At 56.5% G+C, this 17,407-nt stretch overlaps 1 protein-coding gene across 2 annotated transcripts; it reads left to right on the top strand.

The window, feature by feature from the left end:
• The first annotated feature begins 3,486 nt into the window (after nt 1-3,486).
• On the top strand, nt 3,487-15,406 carry RHOD (ras homolog family member D). Of its 2 annotated transcripts, none has more exons than XM_036930757.2 (5): nt 3,487-3,695; nt 6,576-6,663; nt 7,413-7,522; nt 9,471-9,605; nt 15,081-15,406. In XM_036930757.2, exons 1-5 carry the CDS (start codon nt 3,564-3,566, stop codon nt 15,201-15,203), a joined length of 588 nt encoding a protein of 195 aa, XP_036786652.1. In that variant the 5' UTR covers nt 3,487-3,563; the 3' UTR covers nt 15,204-15,406. The 2 variants fall into 2 exon arrangements, with proteins under 2 accessions (XP_036786652.1, XP_036786644.1); XM_036930749.2 differs by lacking the exon at nt 15,081-15,406 and adding an exon at nt 10,126-10,756 and having other exon boundaries at nt 3,490-3,695.
• The last annotated feature ends 2,001 nt before the right edge of the window (nt 15,407-17,407 follow it).

The following is a 17,407-nucleotide window of genomic DNA, read 5'->3' as shown; positions in this document are numbered from 1 at the left end:
GGACCTGCCTCGAGGGTCCCAGGACTCCTCTGTCTAGGCCAAGGCCCACCCAAGAGGGCGGGTGAGATCAGGCCAGGGGCCATGGCTGAGCCAGGCCCACCTGTGAGGGGAAGGCAGAGCGGCTTTAGCAGCCACAGTTGACAGCAGCTCAAACCCTCTCCCCTGCCTTGGTCATCCATGCCTGCAGAAACCCAAGGGGAAACACCAAAGCTCAGCAAACACCGAGATTGGGCCACAGGGCTCCCCATCTTCCCTCACCACTCCCACCCCATTATCAACCTTCCATCCCACCCACAAGGACCAGTAATGGTGAGGCAGGGGGAGGTTTTGGGGCAGGAGGCCTTCTACCCCTGCTCTGAACTCCTGCTAAATGGCAGCCAGAGTTAAGTTGGTCTGGGGGAGGCCCTTCTGATTTTCACTGGCCATGGACTGGGTCTGCTGCCTACTTGCTGTATGACAAGCCCCTCCCCCTCAAGAGCCTCAGTTTCCCCATCTGAAGAATGAGCATATTGGGCAGGAAGGCCTCTAAAGACTCCCAACACCTCTGTCTTTTAGGGATTGGGCAGTAGGGGAGGGGCCTCTAGAGCCCAAATGCCAGAGCTTAGAATCCCAGCAACTCCACTTAACAGCTAGATCTTGGGCAAATGAGGCTAAGAATTATACATACTTCATAGCAGGGAAAGAAATTGACACCTGCCAAGCATCTAGCTCACAGTAGGTGCTCAGCATAGATGAGGTCAAGGCTTGGGGTGGAGTTCTGGCCAAGGACAAGAGCTCTGGGAACCTGGTGTTTGGGACTAACGGTGGGGGTGGGGTACATGGGGAGGCATGAGGAGCAAAGGGCCTGCACACCCTGCCGAGGCATCCAAAGGGCAGGACCAGACCTCTGAAGTTCCAGACCCCTGGCACCCACTGTCCTCCTTAAGTCATATATGAACACCTGACACCTCAAGACAGGAACCCCAAGCTGAGCAGGCAGCCCTAGATGACGAGCATGAAGGGAGCGGAGGGGCCATCTGGGGGCAGCAGAGACTCCACAGGACAGCAAGGGACTCGAGGAGGAGAGGGTGGATGTCCGAAAATGGGGCAGAAGGGCAAGGCCAGGGACCCTTGGAGCAGATGGAGGCTGGAGGGTATTCACCTCTCTGCTGACGCTGCACTCGGCCTCTGCTGTTTTCACTCAACCATGCAGTCGTTTGTTCCTTTACTCATTCCTGCAATGTGTTCATTCTTTTGAAAGTCAGTCTGCCTTCCCTCCTTCCTTTCTCCCTTGTTCCTTTACCTTCCTTCCTTTCCCCTGGTTGCCCAGCTAGGCAATTGATTGAATATAACATCCCAAGCCACAACTGGGGCAGGTGCCCCTGTCTGGGGGTACAGAGTTAGGTCAACCTTGGTTGCTGCCTTGAGATGCTCAAGGCTTGGCTGGAGACTAGAAGATCCTGCCTGGCTGTCTGCATCCCACGGGGAATTCCAGGTCTGCTCAAGGCTGGCCTGGCCTCCTCTGCTGCTCTGGGATGTGCAGGGCAGTGACCTGCTGCACAGGGCACCCGGAAAACACCGGGCTTGGGACTGGTAGGTCTCAAGAGACTGCATAACCTACAGGCTGGCAGTAAAGAGCAGCCACAGAAGACAATGAAAGAGTAAACAGTACCCTGGCCAGGCGGACTGTGACCCAGGCCACTGCCCCACTCCAAAATAAACTCCAGGTAAACTCCAGTGCCATCCAGGGCCCAGCAATGTCTGAGATTTGGGGAAATTCCCTGTCAACCAGGGCCCAGTGACCAATCTCCCTCTTGCAGAAGCATGAGGGTAGAGTGGGAGTAGGCTGGGGTTTCACATCAAGAGATCTAGGTTCAAGTCCTGGCTCTGTGTCTTGCTAGTTTGAGACAAGCTGCTGCCTTCTCTGGGCCTCAGTTCCCAAAATCTGTAGAATGGGAGAAGCAGTTCACCTACTCTGCCCACCTCACAGTCTGAGAGCTGGATGAAATTTAGGGAATGGCAGACCATGAGGTGTGATGTGAGGAGACAGCCTGGTGTAGTGGCCAGACCCGGATTCAAATTCAGATTCTGCCTCTTACTAGCTGTGGATCTTAGACGAGAACTTAACTGACAAGCACTTGACTTCTCTGGGCCTCAGGTTCCTCACCTGTAAGATGGGGCTAACAGTTCCCACCTGCTAGGACATAGTGCCTGCGCACGGTTGGCAATCCATTACACTGTTATTGGGAAACGTTCAGTGAAACTGTAAGGCATGACACACGTCAGGAATGTCATTAGAGTCATCATCCCTATAGCAACCAAGGTCAGCCGCCTCTGCCTGACTCCCAGCTGCTTCCACCCCCCGTCTGACCCCACCTGCCTCCCATCCTTGTCATCCAAAGCCTGATGACAGCAGCAGCGGGGAGAGCAGGCTGACAGCCGATCGTTGGGGGATGGGCCTCCTCCCCACCACCCGTTGGGGCGGGGAGCCCTGCTCAGTGGCTGCACACCCAGCCCAGTGCCGAGTCACTGCCCAGCCCTTTGGCAGTTTTGGGCAGAAAGGGGCACCTGAAGGGTGGGGATGTCCTGGGGTGCACTCTCCATCCAGGTGAGGCCCCTCTCAGCCTGCTGACCATGGCCCTGTTGAGCTTGGGATAGGAGTCAGGGGTCTGGGCTCTGCCTCAGTACAGGGGGGGCAGCAACTCCCGCCCTGGCTGCCTCTTTGGGCCACCATGAGGTTCGAAGGGGGCCGAGGCAACTTTTTCACCTGCTTAGCTTTGAAAACAGTCCAAGATTTAGGGAGACCCTTTTGCCCATTTTTAAAAGATTTCAATTCTGGCCGCTAACCCAAGTGGGAGGTCAGGTGCGGCAAGTTCTCAGCTCAGCTCTGCCTTTATTCCTGGCATCCAAAACGCTCCACTGTCCAGGTCCTGCTTAGCCTGATGTCAGCACCAGCTCCCCAACCCAACCTCACCCCCATCACAGGGAAGGACTGTGACCCCCCAAGTGCCCCCTTCTCTCTTGCCACCATACTTTGCATGTGCTGTTCCCTCAGTTTGGAACACCCCCCTCCCCCATCTGTGCCTCAGTTTTTCCTCTAGACTCTGGCTCCTCTCCTCAGAAGGGTGTCCTGACACCCCCCACCCTGCGTGAAGAACCTCTCTTCCCTACTCCCACCCACTGCCTGTCCCCACCTCGGGTGTAGGTCTTGTCACACCAATGTCCTATCTCCCATTCTAGATGTTGGCTGCTCAAGGTAGGGACTTTGTCTTGAGCTGAGCGCAGGGGGTCCCCCGCGGCCCCTCCTCGGGGCCCGACGCCCGCCCGCGGTAGGCTCACTGCGCGCTTCTCGCGCCTGGACGGCACGGGAGGGGGAGGGGGAGGCCCCGGAGGGGGAGGCCCCGCCCCGCCGGCCCTGCGCCGCCCCGCCCCGACTCTGGCCTCACCTGGGCCGCCGGCCCGCCCCCCGCCCGCCCGGCTCCCACTTCCTCCCGCCGCGCCGCCCCTTCCACATTCCTGCGCCGCCGGGCCTGCCCCGCGCCAGTCCTGCGCCGTCGCCTCCCGCCGCCCCGCGCCCCGCCGCGATGAAGGCGGCCCAGGCTGCGAGCGAGGAGGCGCCTCCGGGCGCGCCGTCCGTCAAGGTGGTCCTGGTGGGCGACGGCGGCTGCGGGAAGACGTCGCTGCTGATGGTCTTCGCCGACGGGGCCTTCCCCGAGGTGAGTGCCAGCCCCTCCGGCTCGGCGCGCGCAGCCTCCCAGGGCCTGCCCTCATAGTGGGGGGTCGAAGGCGCTTCTCGCTCTGCCATCCGGAGCGAATGCCTCAACGATGTGATCCGTAAAGTGGCAAGAATGGCACCTACCTGGGAGAGGTGTCCCGGGCACCGATTTCGGCAGCTCGGCTCATAGCAGATCCTAAGAGGGCACCTGGTGGCACAGCATGGCTAAGAGGGCCTGAGCACTTTGCAGCCAGACTGCCTGGGGTCCGATCATGGCTTTGCCACTTACAGCTGTGTGCCCTTGGGCAAGTCCCTACCCAATCTGTGCTTGTTTCCTTAACTGCATAATAGGGAAAATGACAGTGCCCACCTGCCAGGGTCACTGTGAAGAGTGAGTTAATACCGGCCAATGGCTCAGCTCCGAGCCTGTGACTGGAAGGACTAGGCAAACATCTTTCTTGGGAAACACCATCTCCTGTCCCCTACAGCAGACATCCCATGGCTCTGCCGTGAGGGTAAGAACACACAAGACTGGTCAGACTGCTCTCCTCTAACAAGGTGTGTGGCTGTCAGTACCTTGCTTAACCTCTCTGAGCCACCTCATGGGATGGAGGGACCTAGCATGGTGGTGAGCTAGAATTAAGGAAGGCTGGGAGATGCCCCTAATGGCCTGGCATGTTGACTGTACATCCTTCACCAGCATGCTCACTGACTGTCCCGGTGGACCCCTCCATCAAGTCACCTCAGCGCAGTTCTCCTGGGAGCCCATGGGTTTGCTCTGAGCATCTCTTCTCCCTCCTACCATCCCAGCATCTTGCAAACCCCTGGGTTGTGCAAGCACTGGGGAGTCCCCCGGGGAAGGCCGGAGAGGGCAGGCCTGGTAACAGTGTCGAACCTTTCTTTCCACTGAAGCAACATCAAGCTGAGTTGCTTTGCAGCTTATGAAACTGACATTACCTCCTCTGGCTAGTCACATTTGCTTAAAGTTGGGAGGGGCATGTTTTTGGGCCCCCCAGATGCTACCCCTGGGACAACAACGTGGTCTTGCCTTGGGGAACAGAGCCCAGTGGCAGTGTGGGTCTCCCTGGCCGTGACCCCAGGTCTCTGCCTGCTAGACCCGCCTTCTGCTCCTACTACGATCCTTTTCCTGGAAGCTCTCCAAGCCCAAGGAACCAGCAGTAGGAGACCGGGGTCCCGTCTCCCAGGCCTCCTGCCTTGAGCAGGGAGTAGGCTGGGATTTGGAGGAGCCTCAGTGACTCTCGCTGGGCTGTGGGCCAACGTCAGGTTCAGGACACAGGGAGAAGAGTCGAGAGAGCTCGTGAGGCAGGGGGCCCTCCAGGCTGGGAGCCACTGGCATTTGGAGCAGCAACCATTCCCACAGGACCAAAGCCCAGGGCCCCACCGAAGGGCGGGGATGGGAGGGGGCAGGGAGCACCAGCCCTGCTGTCCAGAACTAGCTGAGTCCTTCCTTGTCACCCTGGGACTTCCATGGGTGTGCTGTCCTGGGATGACTCTCCTCTCTCAGGTTATGTCCCCCATCCTGCCATAATTCATTGGTTGGTGAGCCCCATAAGGGCAGACCCAAGCCTGAATCATCTCTGCCCTGCCCTAGCTTGGTCGTGGCCCTGCCTTTCCAGCTGAGGGCAGCCCAACAGATAAGATTAGGTGCTCACTGGTCCCATAGGCAGAGTCACCCTGTCTGGGAGTTCAAAGAACACAACAGAAAGTATAGACAGAGTCTCCAGATGACATTTCAGAGTAGTAGGAAGGGTTGTGACCCACCACTAAAGGGCTGCCCCTCCTAGGGGCCAGGGCCTGACTCAGAGGGCCAGTGGACAGTCAGGCAGGCAGGTTCAAGGTCCTCCTGAATCATGGGCAGGTGGGGCCCCACCTGGCATGGGAAGAGCAGGAGGGCAGAGTTCCCCCATGCTGTGGCTCAACTGACCAGCCCTGAGCAAGTGAGGGAGGCCTGGGGACCCAAGATGCATCCAGTCTAGCATGCCCCTCAGGGGGCTTGTGTTGTGGCAAAGTTTTGAAAACCTCCTTATCTGTTGCTTGAACCCCATCTGTAAAGCTCCCCCTCCTCATCCCTGAATGTCGCTGTGTACAAAACCCATTGTGTTCCATTCCTCTGGCCTCGATGGAGAGTGAGTGAGCTCAGGCTCAGCGGGCCTGGGGTGGAGGGGCCTCTGGCCTGTGTGACCTCCTGAGGCTAACAGCACAAGAGAGGTAGAAACGCGGAGGGCTTGGGAGGGGTTCTGGGGAGGTGTCCTTGGGGAGGAGTCCCAGAAAGGACTGGTCAGGGGTCTTGGTTGGCTTGTGACAGGTTGTGAGGCAAAGGAGGGACCCTAAAAAGCTGTGAGCTTTCCAGGACAGGTCTCTGGAGCTAATCTTGTTTATTACTTGCTCCCCAGTGTCCGGAACTGGACTTGGAGAAGGTGCTAATGTTTACTGCATGAATGAGTGAGTGAATGAGTGAACAAACAAATATAGGTTAATGTCATTCCAGGAGGAGGGGACAGCATGGAGGAAGGCTCAGAAATGGGACAGTCTCCCCGTCCAGGGGGACAGAGATAAAAATAACAGTGGCTGGCGTGTGTAGAGCGCTTATTGTGTGCCAGGCTCTGCAAGGAGCTTCCCACTGAATCCTCACAGCAAGACGCTGTGGTAGGTACATCTCATACTCCCACTTTACAGCTGAGGAGAAGGCCTGGAGGTTCGGTGCCTGGCCGGAGCATTCGACTAGGAAGCGGCAGCCTGGGCCTCCACCCCACAGCCAGCTACTCCCCAGAAACTGCTACACTGACTCCCAAAGAGGGGCGGCACCATCACTCCAGGGCTCCTGTCCTCACAGTCTGCGCCGTGCCCCCTTTTTCCCCAGAGCTACACCCCCACGGTGTTCGAGCGACTCACTGTTAACCTGCAAATGAAGGGCAAACCCGTGGACCTCCAAATCTGGGACACAGCAGGTGGGTGTGCAGGCCTGGGGGAGGAGCAGGGTGGGAGGAGGGGCCGCAGATACCCAGCAGCCAAGCCTTACTCCCTCTCTCTGAACCAACAAGTCTTCAAGGGACAGGTGTGGGCCAGGATTAGGGCCCCCAGGAACCTGAACCCCCCTTGCTTCTGGCCCTGCGTCTGCTGCCTCCTCCACCCCAGGGCAGTCTACTGTGTCCTGGAGACAAGGGGGACTCCAGGGCTCTTTCCTCAGGGATGAACTGCTCCTGGCCTCCTGAGCGTTCCACCCTGGATTTAGTTTCTGCAAGATCTGCCTGACCCTGACCTCTGCCCTCCAGCCTCCTGACCTTGCCTGCATGAGGATTCAGAGTCAGATCCACACCAGAGCGCAGAGATAACCTTAGGGAACCTCAGCAGGTCCCTGACCTTGGAGGGGCTAAGATGTGTTTGCCCAGGGTCATGCCTGCTGCTCACTCCTCAGCCCTCAGGTCCGGGGCAGAGCAGGCCCCTGAGTGATGGCCTCAGTCCCTCCTGGCCTACAGGAGACCACTCACGCAGGCCTGGGCTGGCACGTCCCACAGACAGGCCAGAGGAACACTGCCCCAAGGGGGCATTCACGCGGAATGACCACTAAGTGCCAAATTTGTGTCAGACCCCACGGCACACAACCAGGCCCTGGTCCAGACCCCTGTCTGGTAGGGTGACCTCCCCAACGCTGGGGAGGTGCTGACAGTGGGCAGGTGACCACCCCCACTCTACCCAGGGCAAGTGGACTATGACCGCCTGCGGCCCCTGTTCTACCCTGACGCCAGCGTCCTGCTCCTCTGCTTCGACATCACAAGCCCATACAGTTTTGACAACATCTCTAACCGGGTAGGTACTGGGGGGAGGTGGGGAGGGGCACAGCCCTCATGGCCAGGCCACTCTGCTTTGCCCCCACCCTTGACCCAGCAGGCTGTCAAAGCATGGCAGGCCCTGGATGACATTGATTCTAGTACCTTGCACATATACATGTGGAGACTGAGGCCCAGAGCAGGGCAGCAACTTGCCAGAGATCCCACAGGGATTTGGTGGCAGGGTCTGGCCTCTGACTCCCAGTCCAGAGTTCCTCACCTGCCCTGTGCTGGATTCAAAATACTGTGGCTCTTTCTACTGTGACCTGCCCTGAGAATGCTGGGTCACCCAGAGGCCCCAGCTCACCCAGCATGGACCAGCCTGGGCCAGCCCAAGGTTACATGGTCAGCTTCTAGAAGCTCTCAGCCCCCATCTGTGTGACTACTGGCTCTAGCAGCCTCCCGAGATGTAGCCCAGGTAGGTCGGGGGTTCCCAAGGCTGCTGGTTGCTCACTGCTCACAGGTGTCAGGAATGTGTTCCCCCTCTGACTCAGGCACAGCCCCTCCCTGCTGTTGCCAGGGCCTGTGTGGGCAACGGTGTGCTCCGGAGTTCCACAGAGAATGCCCAGTGACGGCGTTAATTATTTTCACAATGGTGAGGGCAGTGTTTACTGAGAATTTACTGTGCATCAGGCACTGTTCTGGGCCCTTCCATATACGTACTCATCTACTCCCTGAACAACCTTACAGAGCAGATACTATTATTATCCCCAGATTGGATCGCTTGCTCCAAGACACACAAACCGGGGCAGCCCGTACTACCCTGGAGACGAGGGGGACTCCAGAGCTCTGTTCTCATGGATGAGCTGTTCTGGCCTCCTGAGCGTTCCACCCTGGCTTTACATTTCCACCCATCCATTAAAGTGGTAGCCCTGCGATTTGAACCAGGAGGTCTGTTCCACGTAGGCATTCAGAACTATTGATTGAATACCTCTGTGTGCCAGGCACAAAGGCCTGGGAGAGAAGGTGGTGGCTGTGACCAGGGGGCTAGCCATGTGTGGGGGCAGAGAGGGCAGGATTCTGGGTCTGTTTGGAAAGCAGAGTCATCAGGATTTATGGGTGGATTGGACGTGGGTAGAAGAGAGACATTTTGACCAGAACAACTAGAAGGTGGACTTGTCATTTCCTAAGACAAGAAGGAGCAAACTGATGGGGAGAGAGGGGAAATGGGGTCTGTGTGATGACCCAGCAGAGGGTCAGGTAAGCAGGTAGAAGTCTGAGTCTGCAAGTCCCAGGAGAGGACAGGGCTGGGCAGATCCGTTCAGGTGCCGCTGGTGGGAAAGAGCTGTGGACTGGCGAGGTTGGCTGGAGACCTGAGGACCAGGAGCGCAGGGGCCCCGGAGACGTAAGCCCCCCTCTGTGGCCTCCCAGCTGTGGTCCAGGCTGCAGTGACCAGGCCCTGACGCCTCACATTCCAAAGAGCAGCTGACGCAGGATAAGAACGCTCCCTCCAACCAGCGAACAGCTGCAAAACCATTTTGTGAGCTGTTTTATTTTTAAAGGATTATTTATTTCCTTATATATTTTACCCAGTTTAGGGGATGGTTGTAGGAGCCCTTCCCTGGCAGAGAAGCAGGATTCTAGAGCAGACGGAATCAGGGCTTTGGGCCCCGCCTCCCAGGCTCAAATCCTGCCACTTCCAGGTGTCACCAAGGCCAGGTTACATAGCCTTTCTGAGCCTCAGTTACCACATCTGTACATTGGGATTGGTAATAGACCTTCTTCATCAAGACTTGGGGAGCGGTGAGTCCATGCACGTGAAGTCTTGGAGGCTGGCACAGAGTCGCTCCTCCTCAGTGTTGGCGGTGTTGGTTATCATTGTCGGAATGTGCGGGGAGCAGGGGAGTGGCCCTCTCTCCCCATCTGCAGAGAGGGATGGCCCTCCCGGTGGCCAACACATGACCCCCTCACTGCTACCCTCCCGGCAGTGGTACCCGGAGGTGAATCACTTCTGCAAGGAAGTGCCCGTCATCCTCGTCGGCTGCAAGACTGACCTGCGTAAGGACAAGTCGCTGGTGAAGAAGCTGAGGAAAAATAAGTTGGAGCCCGTGACTTACCACCGGGTAGGAGAGCCGGCCAGGGTCAGGGTACCAGAAGAGGGGACTTCTGGGATATGTGCTCCGCCCAGCCTCTCAGAGGCACCAGGCATCCTGCGTGCTCAAGGTGTGGGTCAGGGGAGGGGTCGCCTGCAGGCAGTCATGGGTTAGAAACTGCCAGTAGCTTGAAAGCGGTACCTGGAATACTCTGGAAAGGAGATGGAGTGGCATGCACATCAGATGGTTCCCCAGTTCACAGACAAGGAGCCTGAAGCCCAGAGGGGACTGCGGGCCCCTCTCTGCCACATGCCTGGGAAGTTAATTAGTTGGTGCCACGAAAGGCAGAGACCAAGCCCAGAACTGAGGCAGGAAACCCAATGAAGCCACAGGAGTGCTTGGTCAAACCAGGGGGCAGGAGCTGTGGGTGATCTAGAAAAGCTCACCCTCCATTTTGTCCCAGAGACTCCCTGGGATGGCCAGGAGGGCTGTGGGAAGGCTGGATGCGAGGCCCCGGCCTCCCAGCAGCCCCGTCATCTCTCCCCGTTAGGGCCAGGAGATGGCAAGGGCTATAGGTGCAGTGGCCTACCTCGAGTGCTCGGCTCGGCTGCATGAAAACATCCACGCTGTCTTCCAAGAGGCGGCCAGGGTGGCCCTGAGCAGCCGAAGTCGCAACCTCTGGCGGCGGATTACCCGGAGCTTTTGCATGGTCACCTGACAGCCTGGGGCCCACCCTTCCCCGACCACTGCTGTAGCACAGGAAGGAGCTGGGCACTGACCTTCTGCACCCTTGGCTGGGCTGGACCCAGGCCCCAGGCTGCGACTGGCAAACTGCATGTCAAACAGATGGGCACCACTGAGGCCGGGTCCCCGACCCTGGGCTGGGATCCCCGGACTGGAGCGAGACCCTACTGAAGCCTGTGGCAGGGGGCTCCTGGGCCCACCAGCCCTGTGGGGAGATCTAGTCCTGGAGTCCCCTGGAATCACAGACTCCTGGCTCCCAGCCCTGGACTGCTTAGCCAGGGTCTATGCAGCCTGGCCCATCCTGTGGCTGTTCCTGAGGCTGTACCTTTAGGACCTGGGGTTTCTAGGGCCCTCTGGTGAGAATGCATACCCTGCCCCTTCTCCCTGCCCATCCCAGTGGTACCTTTAGCAACTAAAACAACGTCACTTACCAGTTGCATCAGGCCTTTTGTTTTGAAATGCCTTTACACACATGTTCCATCATACATAAGGGCACCTCCCCATGAGTGGGGCTTCTTGGATCCAAACCTGGCCTTATCACTTTAGGGCCTTGGGCAAATCACTCGAACCTTCTGGACCTCAGTGTCCTCACCTGTGAAATGGGCTCAATCACAGACAATGCCATGGAGTTTTGGATAATTAAGAGCATCATGAAACACATGTGAAGAGCTTAGTAGGTGCCTGGCACAGAGTAAGCGCTCACAAAAGGTTCATAAGTGTTACTTTTCTTTACAATAAATACAACAGATAATATTGTATAGATGTAATATATGTAATGCAATTGATAATATTGTATTAGGCTACTCCAGAGAAATAGAACTGATAGGAGATATATAGATACAGATATGGGTAGAGATAGAAAAAGATTTTAAGGAACTGGCTCACACAGTCATGGAAGCTGGCAAGTCCACAACCTATAGGGCAGGCTGGAGGTTCAGGTTGATGTTGCAGTCTTGAGTCTGAATTCTGCAGGGTAGCGGGCTGGAAACACAGGCAGGGTTTCTGTGCTGCTGACTTGGGGCAAAACCTTCCTTGAGAAACCTGTCTTCTCTATGGCCTTCAGCTGATTGGGTGAGGCCCACCACATAGAACTAGTCACAAATCCCCACTCCCTCAGTTTCATTAGCAACAGCTCCAGGGGCGGGGGTGAGGACTCATGACTCAGACTACAGAGCTGAGCTGAAGCGGGTGAAGTGATGTTAGGGGCCTGCTCTGAGAACCCCACCTGGATTATAGGCTCCGCCCTAGGGTTTTAATATAAGCTGCTGAGGAATGGGAAACAACTTTTGCTAGCCTAGATTGCTCCTCCCCCAAACACACCCCATGCCCAGAATGTTCTGCCCTCCCCTAGGCCAGTGAACTAAGCCTAGCTCAGATACTTCTCTTCTCCTCATTTCCCTAGAGCCTTGATAGGTATGGTGCTATACTTTTCATGCTGACTCCTTGCACTAGACCTGAACTTGCTCGAAGTCAGGATCCTTGTCTCCTTCATCTCTTTGTTCCCAGCCTCTAGCTAAGGATGTGACTTGGTCTATTGGCATTGACAAATGTTCCTTCACCTGAGTCAGTAGCAGATCTGGGTTTGAATCTCAATGCTGCCATTTTCCATAGTGAGATTTTATGAGTTACATTCTTTGAGTTCACTATCCTGTCTGGCAAATGGAAGTAATTCATGTCCATCTTACAGGGTGGCTGTGAGGATGAAGTGGAAAAAACGCTTGTCAGGTGCCCAGCGCAGTGGCAGGCATAAAATTGGTGTGCAGGAAGTGTGGAATGAATCATACGGAGTACAGCTGAGCTGGACAGTGTGTCCTATACTTGAGGTCAAGATGCCGAGCAAGATGCTGGCTCAGGCTCCTTCCCTGAGATAGCCAAGGACTCAACCATCTGTCCCTTCAACAGCCTGGTGTGAAAGGAGCTGTCCGGTGTGCCCAGCACCACAAGAACTAGGGATGTTACAAAGGGAACCCACAGTCTGTGCCCTCAAAGCCAGGTCTGTGTGCAGTGCTCTGGGATAAGCACAGAGGAGGGGCCCCAACCCCAACTTAAAGGGGCTGTTGGGAAGCTGCCAGGAAAGAGAAAGCACTTACCTGGAGAGAGAGACTGCCAGGTGAATGTGGGCAGGAGGAGATTCTGCACCATGCTGTGCAAAGTTTTGCAAGTCAGGTGGGACAAGAGGATATGGGCCAAGGGCTGAGAGTATTAGGAAGGTGGATGGAGTGACAGGCTTGGTCCTGGAGGGCCTCAGTCTTCTCACCTGATAAACAGGAGGAATGAGCTCTGCCTTGCTGACTCTTGACTCATTAAGTCAAGAATGAGATGATTAGAGAAATAAATAGGTGCAATAGTTGAATTTATTTGTCAACTTGGCTCAGCTACAGTGCCCAGTTGTTGGGTCAAACTCCAGTCTGGATGCTCAGGGAAAGTATTTCTTAGATGTGATTAACATTTGCATCAGTAGACTTTGAGTAAAGCAGATCACCCTGCATGATGTGTGTGGGCCTCATCCAATCGGTAGGAAGCCTTAAAAGACAGAGGTTTCCCAAAGAAGAGGGTCACCTGTCCAGAGGCAGGACTGAAGTTCAACTGAGGCCCTCATTGCATTTCATCAGGTGTGCACGTGGGAGTCAAGGTCAGAAAAGAACTGCTACTGTGAGCGGCGGGGAAGCCGCCTCTGGGCCAGGGAGGTGGAGGACACAGTGGTATGCCGGAAGGGGGCTCTGGGGCCACTGCACAGAGGGGGAGGTGGGTGAGTAAACAGTCCGCTGGGGCTGGCTGGAGAGGAGGGTCCCTGCAGGGGGCAGTTGAGTCGGGAACACACTCCTTCACTTTCTGTCCAGCCGGGCCTTGGCCACCCCCATTTACTTTCTCTGGGACAGTCCTGCCTCCCACAGCACTGCCAGCAACACAAGGGCACAGACTGGGCTTGCTGGAATCCCCTGTGCCGCGGCCTAGCCTATAGGAAGCACGAAGAAATACACAGTGGCTGAATGGGTGAGTGCTCTGGGTCAGTGTCCCACTTCAGGGCCTCTCCCATTCCTGCTGGATTGCCACATAAGGCTCGCAGCTCCTTCATCCTCACCACCAGCACAGCCGTTTTTCCAAAGTGCAGCCCAGTCATGGCACTTTGAGCCTTTTACAGTATCTCTGCTAGAGAAGGAGCTGGGGAGATGGGCTCTCCTGCAGCTGGCTGCAGCCCGCCTTACACCCTTGGACACCTGACACTCCCGCCGCTGGCACAAGCCACACCTGGGGAGCGTCAACAACTGGTACTGGCCCCTCCTCACCATGGCCATGCTGTTCCTCCCAGTCATTGCCTGTTCAACCCCCTGGCCCCCAAATCCTTCACAGTGCAGCTCAGACACTGCCTTCTGGAAGCCTGTGGATCGGCCATGTACTCCCTCTCACTACACGCACAGGAGCACCCCTGCACCCCAAAGCATCCATTATCTCTGCCAGGTCCCTTGGTGAAAGAACTGGGCCTCTCTTCCCATCTGTGGGAAAGGCCAGTTGGACTCCTTCAGATGACAGATCTGGTGGCGGGACCAGTCAGGACGGCGGGCAGGGCGGAGGCAGGAGTGGGAGACCAGTTGGGCAGACGGGAGAAACAGGCCACCACATGTCAAGGCCAGGTGACTTCTGGGCTGGGAAGCCGTGCACCGTGAGGATGGACTGCAGGAAGGGTGGGGACGCTGGGAGTGAGGGAAGAATGCGGCCTCTCCCCTGCATGAGAAACGCGAAGAAGGCGAGCCCCTTCCCAGACGGCCTGGGAGAGAGAGACCCATCACGTGGCGGGCGTCCAGCATCAGGCCCGCATCCTGCCCCCCACCCCTGCAACATGCAGCCACCCCAGGTATCACAGGAGGGCACGGTGAGCGGCAGCCCTTGGAGATGCCAGGCTCCTGAGGAGCTAGGGTTGTTATTACGGGTTGCTGTTCTCCTCACCCCTTAGGCCCCCCTTCCAATTCCTCACAACCCGCCCGGAAGGGCGGGCACCATCAGATGAGTGGGAGCCAGGGAAGGCACCGCCCAGAGGCCAGCTGGGGCCAAGAGCTACAAACCACAGTGTCTCCATTTCTCCACACCGCCTTCGCCCAGCCGTGGGGTTGTCTGCCGGAAAGGCAAGCAATGGGGGTGGGGACCCCAAGTTGCCTCCTCCAGGTCAGGCCATTCCCCGGCATCTTCAGCAGGGAGGGTGGGGCCCACGTATGAGTCCTGATGCTGCCATCTCCCCTGGGCTGCGACGGCACCAGGGGTCTCACTGGGTGCTCGGAGGGGATGGCAGCTGGCAGCCCACCACTTCAGGCCACCCTGTTTGCTCTCTGGCCTCCTTCTGCTCCTTTGGTGGGTGAGAACGCACAGCCCCCAGGAAGTCAGCCCAAAGCTACTGGCTACGTAGCCAAAGAAGCCTGAGACCAGGCTGAAGGGCAGAGAGAAAAGAGAACAGAATACCTACATTTTGATCACCTGCCCTGCATTCCGGGGCTTGATCTCCAAGCTCAACGCTTCTGATTAATAGGTCAGATTGTGGACAACAGAGGATTTTCCTGGGCTCCAATCCTGATTCTGCAATATACCAGCTCTGTGAGAAGGCACTAGGGCTCTGCTTGTGTCCATTTCCTTATCTGTAAAAGAAGGGCAAAAGTAGGACCTCCTTCCTAGAGTGCTGAATTAAATGACTTAATGTAACTAGGACTTACTCAGTGTTAACCACTAACTAGTGTTCTTAGCTGTGACATCAGGTTATTGTTTTCTGTGCAGGGTTGTTGCAGGATTGCAAAGCAGGAGCAAGCATGGGCATCTCTGATGCCGGTTGGTCCCCTCTTCCCAATCTCTGTCATCAGACCCTGGGAGGAGAAGAGGGAACTTGGGCCCTCCTGGTAACAAGGACAGGAAGCTTCAGAGGGGAATGGCCGTGGAGTACACGAGAAGGCTGGCTGGTCGCTCTGAGGCGAGCCAGAAGGGTGGGCTGGAATTTCCTCCAAGGCGAGTGTGTGCAGAGGAAACACCAAGCCTGCTCCAGTGCTGAGCGCAGGGCAGATGCTTGATGTGTTTGATTGTGAAATATATGTTGGTTGTCTACCCTGTGTGGGCCCTGTTCTATGTGCTGCACACCAAGTGGGGAGTAGGATGTGGGCCAGGTCTTCTAAGCCTCCACCCTTCATCCTCTGTGGGAGCTACAGTGTGGACACAACCAGTGTGGGAGGGGAGGGAGCCCCCACCATGCATTCAGCAGCCCGCTCCTGCTATTGAGATAAACAGGAGGGGAACCAGAGAGGGGAGCAGGGGGTCACTGAACTAAAGCCACACAGAGCTCGGCCCTCACACCCACGCATCTGGGACACGGTAGTCCTAGAACTACTAGCAGGGGATAGATGCTCACCAGCAGAGCATCCGCGAGCCCTGTCCAGCCAGGTGTTGTAGATGACATTCTGCACATCCCACCTCATTCAGTCCTCCACAAGACCCTCATATTACAGGTGACGAAACAGTTTCACAAAGCTAAAGAGTGGGACCAAAGGCAGTGGCATAGCTGGGTGCCTGGACACAGGATAGAACAGGACTGGACTCACAGCCCCAGCTCCCGAACTCTCCTGGGCACTGGCCAGGCAGCTGGACCTCGACCAGCAGAGGGCAGCAGGGCCCATGTTGAGGCGGCTTTCCTCAGCACGGGGAGGCTGGCAGGCCTGCCCGCTGTGATGCGCCCAGTCACTCCTGCCTGGGGTACTTTCAGCAACACACCACTCTACTAGCTGCCACCACTGAGCAGTGCCCACCCTAACATTTTACTGGGGAAAAAACCGGCTCAGAATGGCCAAGTGCCTTGACCATTCAGCCAGCCTGGACAGACCTGGAATGCGATGCATGCCATCCAGAGTATGGTTCTAGGGTCAGAATCTAGGGTTCAAATCCCAGCTGTACGCTTTCCACCTCCCAGGATTATAAGTCAAGTTTGGAGCTGGAGAGATCAAGGGAGACATCTTAGAGGAGCACTTCCCACAGCCACACAATGCGGGCTCACTTACCTTCTGCTATGCTACACCCTGGAGGCAGGTGGGTCCCAGGAATCTCGCTGCCAACTTCCTCTCCAGACTCCACCCAGAATCTGTAACATCATTTGGGGAGATGATCGAAATATTTCAGAAAGTCAAGGAACCTCAAGGAAGTGCTCGCAGAAAGTAAGGTGCTTTCTGGGAAGGGGACAGGGAGAAGGGGAGGATCTGGAGGACCCTGGGGTTCTTTCTGCTGGAGAACTCACCCACACGGAGACCCACACGCTAGAAAGGGGATGGAAGGGGTTGGGAAAGGTCAGCTGAGTTTCAGCTGTTCCCACCAGTATTCCCAGCAACTGAAGGTGCTGAGTCATGTGACAAAGGCTGCATCCACAGCAGAGGTGACACCCACATACCTCCCTTTGGCCAGCCCTGCCACTTAGACACCCCCGGCTCTCTAACCCTTTTCACTTCCCCACCCAAATTCCTCCCCACAAATGAAAAAAGAAATGGCCTGATAAAGAGTCCTTTCCACACCCCTCTCCATACCTACACCCCTGTCCCCACCCCTGCCCTGAGCCTGCCTGACCACAGGGTGTAGGGGTAGATGTAAATGCCTCCATCATCCTAGCAGTGACCCGCAGGACAAGTCAATAAGAGTTTCTCCTCTTCTACTCTCATTTCCCCACTCCCTTCTCCTGCTTCTGGGACCTCCTTCCATGAGCCCCGTTGTTCTGTCCTTTGTCCACTGTAGTTATTGTTTTGGTTGCCTATTCATTCATTCATGGATTCTTTACTGAGCACTCACTACAAGAATCCCCGTGGCCCTGCCAAGTGCTTGGACCCCTCCCTGGTTTCTCCGCCAGGGTGCAGCCTTGCTGGGAAGCAGCCCCTTTGCTCTATGGATGCCGGACCACCCTCTGGACCCTCACTCTCTCCTGACCCTGGCAGCTAGGACATCATCAATATTAAGTACTCCTGCTCTGCCCCCTCATCTAGGGCTTTGAGTCTAGGGCAAGAGATGAAAAGGGATGACGTTTAAATTCATTTTGGTGACCCTGCAGGATTTTCTTTCTATAAAAGCTTTCTACAAAC

The sequence above is a fragment of the Manis pentadactyla genome, chromosome 9 (assembly GCF_030020395.1).
Source record: "Manis pentadactyla isolate mManPen7 chromosome 9, mManPen7.hap1, whole genome shotgun sequence".
Classification (NCBI taxonomy): Eukaryota; Metazoa; Chordata; class Mammalia; order Pholidota; family Manidae; genus Manis; species Manis pentadactyla.
This window is presented reverse-complemented; position numbering and strand designations above follow the sequence as displayed.

Excerpts from the sequence above, each read along its gene's own strand:
- RHOD (XM_036930749.2), top strand. The coding sequence starts at position 3,564 with ATGAAGGCGGCCCAGGCTGCGAGCGAGGAGGCGCCTCCGGGCGCGCCG. Across the intron at positions 6,664-7,412 it reads CCAAATCTGGGACACAGCAG|GGCAAGTGGACTATGACCGC; the intron begins GTGGGTGTGCAG and ends CACTCTACCCAG. Across the intron at positions 9,606-10,125 it reads AGCCCGTGACTTACCACCGG|GGCCAGGAGATGGCAAGGGC; the intron begins GTAGGAGAGCCG and ends TCTCCCCGTTAG.